Raw genomic sequence first — 19,393 nt, forward strand, 5'->3', positions numbered from 1 at the left:
GGTTTAAAGTTTTCAGGCTGGCCAGTAAACTGTGTAACAGATACAAACGTTATACAGTCTTTATTTCATACCTTTTAGGTTAATTTTACAGTCTGCCTTTGGATAATCTTCACAGAATACACAAGAAAATGCAGTATCTTCCATTAAAATGTTTTCTTTCAGCCTTCCTATTATTTACAGTTTATACTCGGTTTGCTATGTGTCTCTATCAGTCTCCTACTGTATTCACATTTATACTGACATCAATAACATGTTAAACAAGTTAATCCATTTAAATCCATTTATATGTATTAGATTGTAGATTCATTTACCTAATTTAAAGGTAGCTTTACCGCCAACTCATATGAATTCCACTCAAGTCAGAAGCTGAGATGCCAGTTAATGTTACTGCTCCTCTGCTAGGATTAAGCTAGTTAGCTGTAGCAGGAGTTAATAGCTAACGCTAGCTGTTTTTTCCCCCCAACTATCATTATTAAACTTTGCAACTGCCTAATTTAGTTCCGTTGAATAACAAGGTGACATATCGGTTCATCAAAATAGGTGTTGTTCAATGACAGATAACAGCTAGGGGAAAACCAATAAGTAAATGTTGTTTTAGCTATAGCTATAGCTAACTTTAACTTGATATAAGCTAGCTCTCGCGCTTTAGCTTTTAGTTGTCAAGGTTACAGTGGTTTGGGTTTTATCTCCGTTTTGTTATTGCAAATTTTTCATAATGTTTTCACTGATAATTACACACTTCTGTGGCTTTTGGTTTTGATACACAGACGCCAAAAAGGTAAATCTTAACATAAACTTCTAAGTTTTTCCGAACAAAAAAGGCGTGTCGGTGGTCACATCATACCTTTGAGCTCGCAATGGAAGTAAAAGCACAAATAATAATGTGCACCTCGGTTTAAGACACAGTGATCCTGAGTTAGTTCACCTGCTGGAGGAGCTGACAGGGACAAATCCTTCACATGCAGAGTCAATGTCGGGTCAGAAGTGTCACCTGGATTTATGAGGTAGATTTCACAGATGAGGAGGAACCAAGGCTTCACTTCACGTCAGGGACGAGGCCAGCCGCAAACAGATAACTTCTGCATTCAGTATTCCGTTGCAGGAAACTGTCAGCCATGCAATTATTATGATGTTATAGTCTTTAAAAATATTTTTTTTTTTTATTCGTGTGCTTCAGCAAGTTGAAATGGTCACGAGGAACAGAGGCTGGGAGACAAGAGGACAAAACAGCACTGCTGGTGTCTCATGTGTCAGACAATGGCGCCACCTTCAGGTCAAACTGATACTTACATAGAAGCGTGTTAACAGCAGAGGGCAGCACAAACTAATCAAACGTGTACAGTAGCTCCCCGAGGACCAACATTATTATCTGATAACCACATTTAATATATTTTAATGGTAGTTTTAGTAACATACAACGCACAGAATGTGAATTTTATGTTTGTTATTTGAGAGAAAACTGTTTCCTGGGAAGATTAAAGGCCAGATATTTTAACTCTTTTTGAAATTACCCTTTGTATATATATTCTATTGTTATATTGCCTTTTTACAAATAGACTGCACCACTTTGAAATCACCACAAAACAGCAGAACTTTGGCAAATAAATGTACCTTTTTATTGGATATTGAGGGCATTAGTACCAAGAAGGCACGGACCAGACTTCATAACAACAAATCATTTCTTTAACTACAGGGTGACAAAAAAAAGAAATCTTTCACTTTTGGAGATCCTTTCACAGAAAGGACTATGGACACAGACATACAGACTCTTACATAGTGTAAGTATGACCATATATTGAAGTCAGAAGAGGAAATTAGAACAAATTATAAAGACTTTAAAGGACATGAGTTATGACTGTATGGCTATGTACCTTAACACATACGGTTTTAATATAAGAAACATCATTGTCCATCAAAATATGACATTTTCCATTAATGAGAAGAACTAATTATAAGCTTAAAACAGTGAAAGAAAAAAACCTGTAAGAAACATAGAAGTTGTTTTTAATAACCTAGCATAGTATTACATGTATTGTTTTAAAACCTTGTTCAGATGCTGTATTGCCAGTATGTAAAACCTGTGGATCTGAATGATACTTACTTAAAGCTGAACTTGGATGACTCAGAGAACAACATAGTTGGCGAGTAAACAAAAGTAGCTGGAGCTTGACTGAACATTTATCACATCATGCGTTTTGACAGACATCAAAACAAAACAACTCTATGAGCTCTCAGTTCTGCTCAAGATGTCAGCCAACCAAAAAAAACATAATAACGTCCCATCTGCAGATGACATGTAACACAGTGAACACTAAACATGTAAAGGACAAGTTTGACATTGACACAAGATAAATATGAAGCTACCACCAGCAGTCGATTAGCTTAGCTTAGCATAAAGACTGGAAACGGGGGGAACAGCTAGCCTGGCTCTGTCCCAAGTTAACAAATCCACCTACCAGCACTTCTGAAGCTCACAAATGAACACTTTATATCTTGTTTGTTTAATCTGTGCAAAAAACAAAGTGTGGAAACGACATGTCGTGTTTTTACGGTGGGTTATGGGTCTTAAACAAACAAGATATCAGGTGGTAATTAGCGACTTTTAGAGGCACTGGTGGGCTCACTTTGTTACCTTCTGGAACTCCTGTTTCCAGTCTTTATGCTAAGCTAAGCTAATCATCTTGAGGCTGTAGCTTCATATTTACTCTCATGTCCATCATGAGAGTGGTATCAAGCTTCTCATCTAACTCTCGGCAAGAAAGTAATGAGCGAATTTCCCAAAAAGATGAACAATTCCTTTAATATCATACGGCAGAATTCAGAATAATTTCAACCGCTTGGAAAGTTGTACGTAGAACTTGAGTTCATTTTAAAATCAAAATGTGATTCTGTGGTCATGATAAAGGTTATGGTTCAGTGTTTTTCATTTAGAGTACAAGAGTAGTGTTTTCACCACAGAGAAGCTAAAAATAATTATGGCTGTAACTTTAAAAAGGCAGGACAGTGTTAATTTAAATGAGACAAAGCTGTAACTGTGGCACTTTGAATTTTAGCTGCATGATTTACGAGTAAAAACACCTTGTTTGTTGTTTTAACCTGCAACAACCTCGTGTCCTCACTCCCACCAGTTGTAGTGGTGGAAATTTGAGATGTGACTTATGAGAAATAACAGCTCGTAACACATCACGTCAGCGACCACAGGCTTCAGTTCTCTTGAATCTTAACGTGAGATTAAAATAATAAAACCAGTTTTTCTTGTTCCGAGCCATAAACATAACAAGTCCTTAATACTGTCACATACATTTGCTTGTAATACTGAATGAAATCAACCACACGCAGAATAACTGTTCAACGTACACAAGTCTGGACAGTTCATACAAAAATACAACATGTAAAGAGATTTCATGTAAAACGAGAGGAGACGAACGAAAAAAATAAAAAAAAATGTAACAAATTCCAGTTTAAAACGATAGATGAGACAGAAAACAACAAGAATGAAATACAACTGAGCAGAAAGGAAGACATACATGTATGGATCAAAATGTACAGTTTGTTTTGGCCTAGAGCCAACCGGGCTCCATTTTGAGTCTAGATTACAGGGAAGCTTTTGTGGCCATAAACTCAACGCAAGGCAGGACATGTAGGAACTTACTCGACCTCATTAGTTCCAGGAAACTCGTCGGATTTCACAGGACATGAAAACAGTTTGAAATCGAGTCTTTTTGATGTTTAAGATGCTGAAAAACTGGCTTGATCTGCCAATGAAGTGTGTGTACGACGTTTAAAAATAATGTAGAGCTTTGAATTCTGATGGCTTGGATCTTTAAAAATGACTAAGGTTGTGTGATTGTCAAGGCGAGGGTTTGACACCTGCATAGTGTGATGAAGGCACATCGGGTGTGTGTTCACATGATTAAGAGACCAGTCTGGAGGGGGGGTGGTTGGCACACTGCACTTCCTGTTGAGGTAAAATGAAGTGGCGTAGAAGACCGAGGGAAGAAACCCAGGCTGATTTCTCTCAAAGGATTATGGGTTCATCTTCCCTCCCACCATGACTTTGAAACGTTTTTGTCAGGGCTGCACACTTAGAATAAGTTGGACATGTCGTCTCAGTTTATTCCCATTTCATGTCTTTGGTTCTTAGCTTGGAGTGATTTTGTCCTTTGTGTCCTCCAGAGAAAATCTTTGATATGCTCTTCATGTCTGTGCATGAGTGCCTGTCTGCTGTAAGCCTACCTGCATGAACACAGTCTTTTTTACGACTTTATAAAGCAGGCAAACACGACGCGTGGTTCTTGAAACCAGTTTGGAGGAGACAGATTTGAATAAAAATGTTTTTTAAAAGAAGTTGACATGATCCCTTTTGTTTCCTTTCACACAGGGGGAGCAGCTCGGGTTACGTTTTAAAAGACACAGGTTCTCTGGAACCCAGTGTTCGTTATTGAAGTTCCCATTTCAGCCAGAATCCTCCATGTTTGTTCATTTATTGTGTGTTATTCGTCTGAAGCGCTAAGTGAAGAGACAGCCAACTTGCTGCCGGTTTACTCACTGCTGCCGCCAAGAATAGAAACCACCTCTCCAACACTCCTCTCTTGTCTCGTTCCCTGAGGGCAGAAACATCTCCACATCTGACACGGAGCGAAAAAGTCACCCCGAGGTCGCCTTGTTTCCTTTCCTTGGTCACACCACGAACTCGGGGACCTCGTCGCTGGTCAGGTCCAGGGAGAAGTACTTGTTGGTTCTCTTGATGGGGAAAGGGTGCTGCTCGGTGAGCATGCTGGCGCGCTGATCGGCGAGACCCTGATAGCCGCCGCCGTCACTCAGCTCCTGAGCGCAGCCGAATGTGTAGCTGTGGGCGGTGTCCTGGCAGAGCTCCGCCCACTGCAGGCAGTCCTTCTGGTAGAGCCGGACGTCGTCCAGAGACTGGCTATGCCGGTCGGTTGAAGACTGAGGCTTCCTGCAGGCGGATGTCTGTAGGTGGAAAGCAACAAATCAAATATTATGAAAAAAGCTGCAGGTGATCACAAACAGTTATCATCAATGTTAAATATTGTCCAGGAGTCACTTTAAAATCATAAGTTAACCTTCTCTCCTCTATTGTACGACCAAACAGCAACATAGGACCCAAAACAACATTTTTTACCACAGTTGATGCATTTCAGGGTTGATTTTTCTTAAATGCATGTGTGTGTGGTGCTAATACAAGTGCACATTGTGCTGTGAAAACCATGAATTAAATCTGAATTACCTGTGGCAGAGACTCGATGCTCTGTCCTCTCATCTTGACGACAGTCTCAGAGGAGCTGGACGTGGAGGAGCTGACGTCTTTCACTATCAGTCCTGGAGAGAACAGATGATGACCTTTAGCAAAAGTATGAAACAACTCAGATAAAGAAATAATTCACACTCTGGGTTTATATGCTTCTTTATATAATTGTCTGTTATTTGTTCTGTCGGTGTTCACTCTGGGTTTGACTCTTGTTCACCAAATACTTTTAATGTTGGAAAACTAAGAATAAAACACTATTTACCTTCTGCAGACACTACAGTTCACCCTAGAGGAGCTGAGAGCTAAATGTTTAAAAAGCAGAGCAGAAACAATGAGACAGCATCTGTACCTGAGTATCCGTTGGTCTGATCAGGCGACATGGTCAACATGTCCTCAGTGATGTGGATACACAGCTCCTGGTCCAGAGCCATCTCATGAAGCTCCTCATAGTCTTTGGGGTCGTCCACCAGCATCTCAATCTCTGAAGGAACAAATGTTGTGTTGTGTCATTGTGCTTTTGGACTACATGTCCCAGAAATCACTTGGCAAACCATCCAGTGATGTCTTTTTCCAGTTGATGACCTTTAGGTTTCTATAGGTAACTCTTCTTTGAGTGTGGCTATAGTGGATATATAGCGGCTATTGTTACAATGCTAATTAACCAGTTCTTATTGTTTATTTTGAACAAACTAAAGCTAAAGCTGCTACCACAAACATCAAATACATCACTTCATGTGTTAAAACATCAACTCTCCACTCTTACCGTCATCATCTAGTATGCGCTCCTTGCCGCTGCTCTCGATGCCAGAGGTGTGTGAGCTCCCGTGGCTGGTCGTGGACGAGCTGCAGGTTCGCAGGGGTCTGTGCGGGGCCTGACCCGAGACCCTGAAGCTGTCCGTCTCAATGCCGGAGGTGTGTGAGCTGCCGTGGCTAGTCGTGGAGTGGCGTGACAAACGTTTGTGATGAGACATGCTTCCTGCACTGCTGCCACTGGCCCGGGAACGTTTGTCCAGATGGTCCATGTCCAGTTCGAGAGCATCGCTGATGTACGACTCCCTGTACTGCTTCTTCTCTGAAATCAGCCAAACAGACACATTTTAAATTACAACCCCTAAAGTTCGACATTTTAGGAAATTATTTGTTTTCTGGCGGATGATTTGATGAGAAGATTGATACCACTCTCGCATCTGTCTATGACATATAAAGCTGCAGCCAGGGGAGCCGGTTAGCTTAGCTTAGCAGACTGGAAACGGGGAAACAGCTAACCTCTTACTGTCCAAAACCTAGCAGCACCTCTAAAGCTCACTAATTAGCACGTTATATCTCTTTTGTTTGTGTTTCTGTACAAAAACCAAAGTGTAAAAAACGACAATTAGCCATTTTACGGGGGGTTGTGTGTCGGACTATTTCTTGGCTCTGAGCAGCTGCCAGGCAACCAACAGTTACTGGTCCCTCCTCTGTTGTATTTCTGACAATGTATCCGCTCAAGGAGTAACCAGCACTGAAATCGTAAGGTTTACAACTACGTTATTGTGATTTGGCACACAAAAGAAGGAAAAGAACAACATAAAATACCTTCATTTTCCTCCAACCGACGGACTTGTTTGAGAACAGGCTGCAGGTTCATGTAGAGCCGGTGGCTGTTGCTGAGGAGCTGCAGGAGGTGGCGAGAGCGCACGGGACAACCTGTGTAGTAGATTAGTTTACGGGCTGAGGGCAGACCGTCAGGAAGGATTTCAAACTTCTTCCCCTGAGAAAGTGGAAGGAGAGAAGAAAGATAGCACATGAATGTTGATTACAGTATTCTGTGATTTATAGTAGTTAATAATATAAGATGGAGAGGTTAGGAATGTGGATTTGAAATTATGAGTAAGTACCAGAAAGGCCTGAAGGCAAACCGCATAAGAGGAACAAAGTCTTTTCTTGAAAACTATTCTGCAGCCAAACACAATGTAACAATTGGTTCATGTATCTGTTCTTAATTTCTTCATTCAGACACTGAAACAAAGCATTTTTGAGCAGTTTTGATGATTTTCCAGGAAGAGGACATGTTGGCTGAATGAACGGAAAAACTAAAATGGTGGGTTTGTGCTTTCTCCCGCGCCTTTTGGCAACGGCTCGACCCAATAACAGCTGTCTTTAGTGTCAGCGGGGTTGTTTTCAATACAGACCTATAAACATTTCTGCAAGGGTTTGGACTTTCAAAGGCGACGGGTGGGTTTAATGCCCTGGAAAATGCAAAGAGATGCACATTTCTGACCACAGGCCTGAGCTTTCACGTTTATTTATCCAGACGTTTTTAAAGAAACCAGCTTAATCCAAGTATGTTTAAAGCCTGTGCATCGGTAGGGAGGCACATTATAGGTATTCAGCTTTGTACTAGAGGGAAATGAGTTCATAAAAACCATGACAGTTAATCGACAGTGGCTTTCCTATAAAATATCATTTTTTTATCCTTGAGGCTGAAGACTTCCTGTTCAAATCTCTGGACATGCAGGAAAACTCTGGGTGGGAAAATGAAGAAGAAATTCTCTTCCAACCCACAAGTTGAGTGTTTGTCTTTAACCTCAAACTGCCCCTCTGCAGCTCCTAGTGGCCACCAGTAAAACACTGAAATCGTACTGGGCAGTGACTACATGCGAATGAGCCAAACTGTGTGAGGCAAAGCAGGTTACAGCTGCATGAAATCTCTATTCTCCCTGGTGATCTTAACTCTTTGTACCCTCGTCTGTTTTTGCTCTGCTTTCACTCCTTGTACTCACAGGCTTGAGGCATATTTACTACACGTCTTAGTCAGGCATGCTGTAAGTTCTGCGGTCATTTTCAGGATAAGTTACACTATTCAGACACGCCATAATTGGCCTTGTGAGTGGTGCTGTACATGTTTTAAGATATTTTTATGTAGGTTTTATGCATTTTGAAATTGTTTTGCCTGTTTTCAACACACACAAACATCTATATATAGAGGATAAAGGAGAGTGTCAGAGTTCCAGGGATATAAGAACAATGTTAATGTAAATCAACACCCACGTCATTACTAGGAAACTCTGTCAAACAATACGGACCTGCCTTAAAACCAGACAAACATGGACACCTCATAACCAGCCAAATTCCATCATTCAAGGCAATTAAACCCACAAACCTACATGACTAACTCTGCAGTCATACGACCGTCTTCAGATGTCTGATGAGGAGAACGTTTGTAAGTCTTAAACATGGGAATCTTTCCCATCTCTCCCATCCATCCCACATGACACAAAAGTGGCATAAACATGAATCTTTGTGTTGTTTACATTTTGCCAAATCTGCGCCATGTGGAGTCATGATGCATTAGCTACTAGAAGTCCTTGTTTGCACTGTAACTATGAATCTGTTTGACGTTTGTGCGTTCTGGATTGACTGATTTAAGACACTGAGAACATGGGATGCATTGTTTGATGCAAACTACATTTATCAAGGTTAAAATACATAAAGATAATACAAAATCCACACATCTTGAATCAATGGTTGCCCTGCTGGTGGTAACTCTATTCCAGACCAAATACACTCAGCAGCAGACTGGTGTCAGGTGGCAGGTTTTTAAAAAGGTATTCAGACGCCACTTAGAAAAGTTTCTTGTTTCATGTGGTACACATGGTCAGTCCATCTAAACTCTCTGCTTAGGACAGCTGGACAACTTTCTCCCGCTTCCAACAATTCCCTCCCTAAAAGGCCACACACATCGAAAACTCCCAGCATCACCCAGGGGCCGTTTTTTATCTAACAATCCCTTGGCAAGACCAGCATTAACCAAAGCACTGGCGAGGTCGAGGCAGAGTCTCCTGAGGGTGATTACTTCATTTCAGCTTTCAGAGGGAGTAGATCAAACTCTCACTCAGGAGAAGCACAAATGCATCAGAAACATAGAATTCCTTTCTTTTCTAACACTGAACAGAAACGTGCCCCTCCTGCCTTTAATCTGTGATACAAAGACGAGCTAAAGTCTTCCTGGCCAATGTCCTGAATAGAAAATCTCCCCAAAACCATTACAACATCTGGTGTTTATTGACCCACACGTCCCTCCACCCTGCTGTGCACTCTGGCTCGTTCGCCGTAGCTGCAGCCGTGGTGGCAGCGGTGTTGGATGACGTGACTCGTGGGTGGGGTGGAGGAGAAAGCCTGTTATTCAGGAGAAGGGTGGGACGGGGCCACTAGAGGCCCTTCACGTCCACAGTGAAACCACAGCCACGCCACCGCCGGTTCACTGTCACGACGCTGCAGACAGCAGACGCAAGGAAACCACCAGGAAAAAAAAACAGGAATGAGGAAAACAGGATGTCTTTACCGTGAACTGTGTGGCAGATGCCACGGTTGTTTGCACCAAAATTAGCCCAAAGCAAAAACTCACAACTCTTCAACTTTCTGGGACAACAAAGCAAGAGTCCTTAGAGTCATGAAATCTGATTATAAAATCCCCCCAATTGAATAAAAATTAGTAGCCAAAATGAGAGTCATAAGGGCTCGTTTTTGTGCAACAGCAGTGATAAGCAATAAGGACTTCTCCGGATTGTGATTAATAGCCGACTGGCAGAAAACGTGAAGCTGTCACAGTCAAACAGATATATAGTAAGCTTCTGGGACTTCCTGCGATAACAGAAACCCTATGGAAGCAAATTAACCGACTGCTGTGCTCAGCTTAACGGCAGGCTGACTCAGAGCACAGATGAGAAGATTTAACAGGATTTCCTTTAAAGGGCACGGGGACACCAGCGATAATTGATAAAATTAATAAACCAATAGGCATGTATGTCACATGAGAGAAAATACTGCTCATAATCATATGAAAATATATATACTGTCTGCATGTGTGTGTGCACATGCGAGGAAAGTCTTTCTAAATCCCTGATTAGTTCCAGAGGACTTGCAGGGCTAAGATAAAACAGCAGTGTGGAGAAAAGAAGCCTTGCGTAAAAATTTCCACGACCCTGAGCAGGAGCTAGGCTTTCACAAACATCGCCACGAGCCAGGGGATGCTTGGGCTCCGTCATCGCTGGAGCGAGTGTAAAGAATAACAAAAACAAAATATGGTACCTATGAAAAAAGTTTCTATGGGGTGTGTGTTGAAAAAAGCTGTGACGGTGCATCTGACTCACCACAAATACCAGTTTTCCCACGTTGGTCCAGGGGAAGTCATACAACAGTTGCCTCACGGACCCGACATTCTGCAACATGGAAGCATGAAGTCAATAATCACAGGTACTGTGATACTTACAGCTGATTAAAAATTCAACAAATAAACAATGACAACACTGCAGCACCACACTGCAAAACATCTCCATCTTACTTCTAGAAGATTCTTAAAAGAGGTCGAAATAATAAGAGAAGATTCAAAACATTTTAAATACCACGAGTCACAACCTTCCTCGTGAAGTAAGGAACGTGGAATACCTGAAATATTTGGATACCACGTAAAGTCAGTCCCAATGTAAGAGATGCCTCTACTTCCTTCTTGTCCTGTTGAAAGAGATAAGATCAAACATATATCAGGCAAAGATCAAGTAAAATCTGATATAGCAGAATAACCTGAAATCCAATGAGTTGTCAATGCTCCCTTAGCCAAATACAAAACGAGCAGAGCTGACAGAATTTGTGTGCCAATATCGGAATCTGCACAGATTGATCGTTTATGACAGAAACAATAATGCCATCGGTGTTGGAAAAGACTCAAGTCTCTAGTAAAAAAGACAGCTACTGTAGCTACTGTACAAATGATCCAATGTCCTGGAAATAGTCCCGTGTCTCACCTTGTAGAGTCTGTAGTAGTGGACAGTGACGTCATCAAGCTGGGCACACTCCTTAATGTATTTGAGGTGCGCTTCTGAAGCCGTGAGGGCAAACTGGTCTTTGTGCATGTTCGGGATATGCCTCAGGATGTACTCACGGCCGCGCTTGGCTATCACCTGAGCGGGGAGAGAGAGAGAGGGAAACGTCAGGCTTGGCTGCCCCGAAGATGTACAGACTCGTTACAGCAGATTGGCAGCACAGGTTGCCAATGAGGGTAATGAAGCTCCTTGCCACAGGGTAAACAGATGTCAACCTGGAGAGACTGAGCACGAGCCGGAAACACACTCGCTAAGCTTTGCATGTGGCTTCTGAAGATTTTGTAAGTAAGCTTTCTAAGCACCTAAATCTGGGGGAGATTTACTGCAGGGTAGCGCTCATCATCAAACAATTTCCTGTCACTGCTGGTTTCAAGTGGCGATAAGGAGGCAGGAGGCTAATTACAGGAAGTGAAGGGCAATCAGACGGGTGTGGCTGTCATAGCCAGAGAGGTGGAGGAGGGTGGTGGTGGGGTGAGGGTGCAAATGTGACCAGAATAGCCATGTCAGCTGGACCATTTCTCAAGATTAAACAAAAAATGTGTGTGCCACTTCCAAAGATAAAAATAAACTTAGTGTCCCAGTTCTCATTATCCCACATGCTGAGATGTGTTTGGTCAGCGTGATGAATGGAAGGTGGCTACAGACCCACATACTGAATACACTGCAAGCCACGACACTGAACAAACTAAAACACACCTTCACTGTCAGTGATACAGCAATTTATTCCTGGTCTTTTTCAGCTGAGACCTATTTAAGTCACTGATGTTTTCCATTCACTGTGACAGACGTACCACTGGACATTTTATAGACAAAACAACTAATTGATTAATCGAGAAAATAATCAGCAGATTAATTGATAATGAAAATAATGGTTAGTCGCAGCCCTAATCCTCAACGTGTCAGAATGAATGCTACACATAAAAATAAAAAACAAAAGCACGGAAGATTAGCCACAGCACCCAAACAAAAGCCAAAGTAAATGTGTCCCTAAAGTAATTACATATAATAAAGGTAGATAGGTGTTGAAATAAGAGCCAGAGAGAAAATATGTCAACTTTTGTAATATTAATACAAGATGTGATGAGGTACAGAAGGACAGGGAAGAGCCAGATGTGGTTTGATGTGAACAGGAAGTTAAAGGAATGTGCAGGATGATGGTCAAACATCTTAAAGCTCTTTTTCTCTGATAAGTTTGGCCTGCGTTGGTACAGCCCACATACGGTACTTGTTGGACATACTCACCCATGGGGGGAAGTAGGCTTCAGGTTCAAAGTACTTCCCAAAGTGCTTGTTACGTTTGAAGTTGCCGAGGTCAGCCTGCAGGGCGAAGGCTGCCAGGAGGAAGTAGGCCTCCTCCCTTTGGATACACTGTGAGAGCAGCACCTGTTTCCTCAAGTGCCAGTAGTAGTAGTACCGGGCTGCCCGGTCACTGCAGGGCAGACAAAAAGCAAAATTAACCGGATTATAGGTTAACTGGTGTTCAAGTGAGTGACGTTAGGGCAGGTTTTACAGGTATTTAATGTTTAATGAGTTGTATGTACAGTTGAGGGGCTTTACTTGCCTGATCAGTCTCCCATTTTCAACGTAATACTGAGCTCTGAAGTGAATGATCATTGGAGGCCCAAACTGGTCGATGCCCTGGAAAAGAAACAAATGGAAATTCTTGTTTATTTTCTAAAACACAGCACACTAGTGTTTACCAACTGGGCTGATCTGGCATCAGTTTATACACGCAAATACACCTGCAATTGAATAAGAATAAATCTTTGGGGAGACACTTTCTATTTCCACTTCCTGTGGGCTGAGAAGCATGTCTCCCCGAAGCTGAATTTTATTTACATAAATCTTGTGAATCCCAGATAGGGGATCTGTTAAATTCTGTGACTTGGCAGATAAAAGTTATGTGGATTTTTACAAACTGAATCTTGCCTAGTGCAGCTTTGAAATGGAGACTTAACGTTGTCTGCTCACTGTTAAAACTTTTGATTGAAAGTCGAAAAACGATAATCCTGCACATCATTTCTTACCTTGCTGGCTTCTCTCTTCCATTCTTTGGGGCAGTACTTGGATAGCTTCTGATCCAGCTCCATATAGATGTGCTCATTATCTGTCGGTGGAGAGGTACAGGTTTAGCTCAGACGCTCCTTGTGGATGTATAGGTGCCTTCATGTTTGTGTGTGCACAGAGAAATCCCCCCTGAATATGCCCTGTTCAAAGACTGCCTCAGAGCCATCACATCAGACAGCCTTTGCACTTCCCTTTGTACTCAGAGCCTCTGGTGTTCCTCCTCACTCTGTCATGTCTTAATCTGCCCCTGAAGTGACACCTTTCATGAGCTGCAGGCCTGCTGATCTGACAACTCTGAGTTTCTATACAATGAAAACTCATTGAAAAGCAAAAGAAAAAGAAGAGCAGGAGCAGAGCCTCTCTGGCAGAACGTCAACGCATATTTTTTAGCAAATTTGTAAACTGTAATTAAGACTAGATGCCGTGAATCATGACTAATTATGAATTATGAGTAGTAGCACATGATGATGTCCTGAATATTCTGATCCATGTTAACACCTTGTGTTCACCATGTTAATTTAAAACATCTTTGCATTAAGCCCTAAGCCCCACTACCACTAAATGGTATCTTCCCATGAAGATAGTTTTGATTTTATTTGGGGACAATTTAAATCTCCACCGCGGAGACTTCTGCCGCCATCCCGATACAATTGAGGCCAATGATATTTGATTTGTGGTGCTTAAAGAATCCAAATATTACCTTTGAAAAAAACAGCAATATCTGTTTCCAGAAACAATATCCCTGCTGCTCAGGCTAATCCACAGACCTCATTGTGAAAAGTTTTCATTGAGAACTATCAGTGGTTATATATGGTTTTTTTAAGATTTGAGGGAACTGAACCTTGAACTCGTGGTCAGGTAGGTCATTAGCAGCTCCTAGCGGGGTTCACTACATTCAGACTGTCACAGAAAAGTGTACTTAACAAACTAGCAAGACTTATTTGAACCCGTGTCTGGTGTGGCAGTTCGGCTATGGATGCTCTGGTGAGGGGGACAGCGGGTGACACGCAGGGAGTGGGTGGCCTCTGTTTGCCTTGGGGATTTCACGCTGTTCAGACAAGCACTCCAGGAATGTCCCACAATCAGACCCATTGGCTCCTGCTCAACTGACCTGCTGGGCTGTCATTGGCTCATCTGGAGGCCAGCTGTCTGAAAACACTGCTTTTGCAATTTACTCTCCCTTTGCAGCTGCCTACAACTGTCACCCGCTGTCTGCCTCACCATAGCGCAGACACAGTGACTCATTCCAGACTCACGACCCTCGCCGTACCATCACCGTAAAAACAACTTTAGCCTCGCTGCACAATGGGAGCCAGTCAGGGCGAGGAGGCCCTGGTTCCTGGGAGAACGCCATGACACATAGGTGAGAGATGCTACGTTTAGGGCAGATTCCTGTTCCTCAGCCAAGTTATTGGTCTGAGGAAAGTAACTGCCCGGTTACACTGTTTCTATGTGGCCCTCTTTGTGACTGCAATCCCTCCACAATTTGCATGATGTAACCATGTAATTCAAATATTTTTAAATAAAAATGAGGCTTTGTCCACACAACTGAATAGTTTCCACTAGTCTCCAATAGTCCCTAACCCTAGAAATGGGGATGTGAAGTGGACAGTCATAGAAAACAAAGGCTGTTCTGTTCAGCTGATGGATAAACAAGTTAAAAGATAGACCACAAAACAACATATGGAAGTGCACAAACAGAGGTAGGAAACATTTGTTTGTTTCATCCAAATGAATCCCTGAAATGAGAAGTCTTACTCTGAATAACGCTGAGTCCGAACAGGTGACAGTCCTTCAGCCTCAGGAGGTCACACACCTGGACCAACAGTTCCTGGCACAGGGTCTTCACCTGAGGAAGAGAGAAGAGGAGGAGGATGAGGCTCACTTTTAGCTTTGTAACATCATCTGTTAGTCATAAATAAATTACACAAACAATAATCACACATACGCTACCCCACCACTGATATCTGGTATGTATCTCATGTTGTTACCACCATAAGCAGTTAGCTCAGACGTGTTGCACGATGTGTTCATGCTTCACCTTCTGTGACTTTTTGTGCATCCTAAAGGTTGTCCCACTTCAAGTAGGGACCTTGTTTTTGGCCACCAACAAGTTGTTACAGAATGAAAATAAATTAAACAGCTGTTAATTTACACAGATTAAATAAATTCCTGAGGTTCCTGCACCACAAAAGCTATTTCGTAAGAAGCAGCTGACAGATGCCAAAAAATACTGACCACAATTTATTATGAAATGAAAACCCCTCAGTGTATGCTCTAAAAGAAATAGTTTGACAAGCCTATTCACTTTCTTGCCCAGAGTTAGATGAGGAGATCGATGCCATGTCTCTATGATAAATATGAAGCTACAGCTAGCAGCCGGTTAGCTTAGCTCAGCATAAAGACTGGAAACAGAGGGAAACAACTAGCCTGGTTCTGTCCAAAGGTAAAATATTGTTTACATTTGTACTCACATTGACTATGACGTTGAGCGTGTCATCATTGGGCAAAAAGACACAGACGCAGCGGCGGTCCTGCATGGTTTTGTTGTTGTGGAAGTTCAGTTTGTTCATCTTCGTGTGGCTGGAACAGGACAGGCCCTTCCGCCTGCTACCGGGGCTCTGGGCCCTCTGACGACCCTCCTCCACCACCGCAGGCACCGACACCACCAGTCACTGTATCCCTGCTTCAGCTGCAGCCCAGTACAGACACACCAGCACCTACAGGCTCAGCAGGCCAAGCAGCACTCACAAGGCAGAGCATGAGGACCCGAGCTGCAGTCAGCCACTGTGGAGACACATCAGAGAACATAAAGGACTTGATACAACTAATCATTTTGCTCTGTATGAACTATGTAGGTGTGTTCTGCAGTATGAGAAAGAGGCACTGAATGCGTGGTTGACATGAAAATGATGAACTTGTTTGAAGATTTAAATCAGCATTTAAAAATAGCAAATGCAGAAGAATATGTTCCCACTAAAAGAGTCTGACAGGACAGGAGAAATAGAAGACAGACAGACAAAAAAGGAGGTCAGCATTCCTGTTTGTGTCCATGATTATGTGACATCATTTCAGGGGAATGTCATTGACTCCAGAGGAACATGTGAACATCTGTCTGGAGAGGAACTGATGACATGTAATGATGGCATGACGAAAACACAGAGAGTGACTCATACACAAAACCCGACTGATTTCTATCACTTTCTTGTTTAAAACACAACAAGAACAGTTCTGAATTTAACTTAAGGGCATTTTAACGAACCAGAAATACACAACTGCAGCACAAACGCCATGTATTACCATGCTTGACTTGAACAGCTGTCAAGAAACTTATGCTAGGGGGTTTAGATGCCGACTGGGTGTCTGACTTAGTTGGCTCTGTAAGCCAAACAGCTCAACATTTTCCTCCTGGCATCAGTTTTGTCAACTCATTCAGTTCTGTTGACATGCTTTCGGCTGTTTGAATTTTTCACAGTTTGCTGGAATCCACATGAAAGAGTCAGACTGTAGCTTTGTTTTGGGGAAATACAAGTATTTAAAATGTCCCTAAACAAATGTTTCTTTTGTAGTTGTATTGTTTTGAACCAAATGCTTACTTTTTCACTAAATAGGATCTCTTATTATCAAAGGGAAAGTGTTACAGGAATGTGAAAGAATATCTGCACACAGTATCTTAACAACAATGTGTTTGGGAATTTTGGCTTTATCCTGCAACTTGTGTCCCAGTCAGGTTAAAAATTCACACATCTGCTTCTATTCTATGACAGCAATGTGTTCCCTTGTTCTCTACCAACTATATACCTCTCACACACACACACTAGAGAGAGTCTACACACACCTCCAACATTAACAGTTGCCCTGTAAGCAGCAAGTAGCTCACAGCATGAACTGTGCCTGAGGACATGTGAGACCTTCAGCGGGTGTGAAAAGTCTCAGACCAGACAAAAGAATGTTAAAGAACAATCAATCCAGATTATCACTCCTTCCTGTTGAAAGTCACTCACCTTGAAGCCATGTTGTCATTAAAAACAGGTACTGGGTAAGTTCACATTACAAAGTGAAAAACAATTAGCATTTTAAAAGAGGAAATGCAGAGAATTAAAGGTTTAGGCTATTCACAACATAGAGTTCAGGTCAGTTTTTGTAAACCACCATACCTACATACAACTACTATAATTCAGGTTTCACTGCAGTCTGAGGCCTCCTCCAGCTATTTGAAGACAATAAAAGTTCTGGATTTAAGACATCTCTGCCTTTATAAGCTGGGGTGAAAAAGCTTCCTTAAAATCAGTAAATTGTAAACGGCAAGCAGTTGAAACAACACCAGAATTACTGACCGGTCTGAGACCAATAAACAACAGCTTCAACTGCAGGCTTGGACTTCTGCTGCAAAGTCAAAAAGTACTCATTCAATACGCCTGCTGTGGACATATAACACTGCTTTGTTGCAGCAGAGACAGGCGGCATTGTGGGCAGAGCACCCATAAATACACATACTGTTGACATACAGCATCAGTTCTCATTAACGCTGGTCATTGGATGTGCAGTGTGGCGGGCAATCGGCCACTCAGCAAAGTGTGCTGATGAGCCATGACTGGGACAGCTCCCTGCGCTGCTGCTGACCTTGACTTAAACACATCACTACTGCACTGCACACACACAAACAAGTACACACACATGCAGACAAAAATAGAGACACATGTACATCAGATACACACACACACACATATACACACAATGGGTAAGTTCCTGCTCTCTTGCCGCGACCATATGTCAGGCGCTACTACAGAACAGCTGAGCTGTGTGATGGCAGCGGGGTTAATTAGAAGTGAGATCCGTCTAAGTGGACCACTTCCCTCCATCACTCGCTTCCCCTCCAGAGATTGACAGTGATGCCAGTAAGATATAATATTTGCTGAAAATAGCTAGTTTTGAATTGTTTAGTTTGATTGGTGAGGTGTCATACACAGGAAAACAATTAAGAATACCACAAAACTTAGACCAGGTCCAACTAAAGCTTGATGCAAGGGGTTAACAGCAGCCCTGCCACAGATACCCAAGATGTAGGTTTTGATTTACAGTGTAGTTTATACTGGGTTGGATTTCACCTGCTGATAGCACCGCTGCAACACTAGAGGTCTGTATAGTATATTCCCCATAGGAACTATGTTTACATTCTTTCATTGATTACAGGGCAATTGGGAAGGTTTGCCTTGTCTCAATACTGAGTAGAAGATTACTGCATCACTCCGGAAATAGTCCACTTTTTCTACTAAGAAATAGTCCCACACACACACGGGATGTACGGCTTAAACAAACAAGATATACCTGTATTTAGTGAGTGAATTTTGTTATCTTTGGACAGAGCCAGGCTAGCTGTTTCCCCGTTTCCAGTGTTTGTGCTAAATTAAGCTAAACATTAAACTTGCTTACTGTTGTCTTCACTATAAAAGTCTCATTGGAAACATGGAGGCAATCACAGTTCTTGCAGGCACCCATGCGACATCTTTCTGATGGAGACGGCTTAGTTTGGATGTTATGAGAATATCATAGAAATGTTTTTGCTTTTCTTTGCTTTGAAATATTCAGCTGATGCTACTGTCTCTGACTTTAAGTAAACGCCACTCATCAAATGGTTTTAAAAAGCTTAAAGAAGCATTTTAAAACGATTTAAAATGTTTTTGCCCTGTCCTCTTGTAGGGACAGGGCATAACTGAGTATAGCCATTATTGATGGGTTTAAAGGTCTATTGTGTCATGTCTGGTCCACACGTGAGACACAACCACAGAGGGGTTGTCCACTGTGAAATTAAAGGGTGGATTCTCTTACACACTGTGTACCGGGAGCACTGTGTGAGGGAAGAGAGTGCTGGATAATGAAATTACTGCTGCTTTCCATCCCCCTTTCACTGCCGTGCAAAGTGTGATGCAACACTAAAGTCCATCTAAAGCAGCACACGCACAAAGAGCAGCCAACTGGGCTTCCTCCTGCCTTTCAGCCTCAAACAGGGATTCTGTCAACGTGGCAAACCTCTGAGTTCAGGCATGACACCAAATCCCACACTGGGATAGAGAGAAAGGGCCTCTGTCACAACTACACCTCTGTCTTTCTCATTCTTTCCCTCCTCCATTGACATCAGAGGGGTGGAGAGTCTCTATGTCCAACTGTTGGATGGTGCAGCCAAAGAAAAACCTCC

At 42.3% G+C, this 19,393-nt stretch overlaps 1 protein-coding gene across 1 annotated transcript; it reads right to left on the reverse strand.

Annotated features, from left to right (window-relative positions):
- Window positions 1-4,402: 4,402 nt before the first annotated feature.
- frmd6 (FERM domain containing 6) lies at window positions 4,403-15,820 on the reverse strand. Its single transcript, XM_070920544.1, has 13 exons — window positions 15,672-15,820; window positions 14,956-15,046; window positions 13,158-13,237; window positions 12,692-12,768; window positions 12,373-12,559; window positions 11,053-11,208; window positions 10,697-10,762; window positions 10,402-10,470; window positions 6,845-7,019; window positions 6,033-6,341; window positions 5,619-5,750; window positions 5,249-5,340; window positions 4,403-4,971 (listed from the first exon to the last, which is right to left on the reverse strand). Exons 1-13 carry the CDS (start codon window positions 15,768-15,770, stop codon window positions 4,681-4,683), a joined length of 1,824 nt encoding a protein of 607 aa, XP_070776645.1. The 5' UTR covers window positions 15,771-15,820; the 3' UTR covers window positions 4,403-4,680.
- Between the last annotated feature and the right edge of the window lie 3,573 nt (window positions 15,821-19,393).

This window comes from Enoplosus armatus, chromosome 15 (assembly GCF_043641665.1).
Source record: "Enoplosus armatus isolate fEnoArm2 chromosome 15, fEnoArm2.hap1, whole genome shotgun sequence".
Classification (NCBI taxonomy): Eukaryota; Metazoa; Chordata; class Actinopteri; order Centrarchiformes; family Enoplosidae; genus Enoplosus; species Enoplosus armatus.

Coding starts and splice junctions, on each gene's coding strand:
- frmd6 (XM_070920544.1), bottom strand. CDS start 15,770: ATGAACAAACTGAACTTCCACAACAACAAAACCATGCAGGACCGCCGC. Junction 15,047..15,671: donor CGCTCAACGTCATAGTCAAT/GTGAGTACAAAT, acceptor TCTCTTCCTCAG/GTGAAGACCCTGTGCCAGGA. Junction 11,209..12,372: donor AAGCCTACTTCCCCCCATGG/GTGAGTATGTCC, acceptor CTCCCCGCTCAG/GTGATAGCCAAGCGCGGCCG.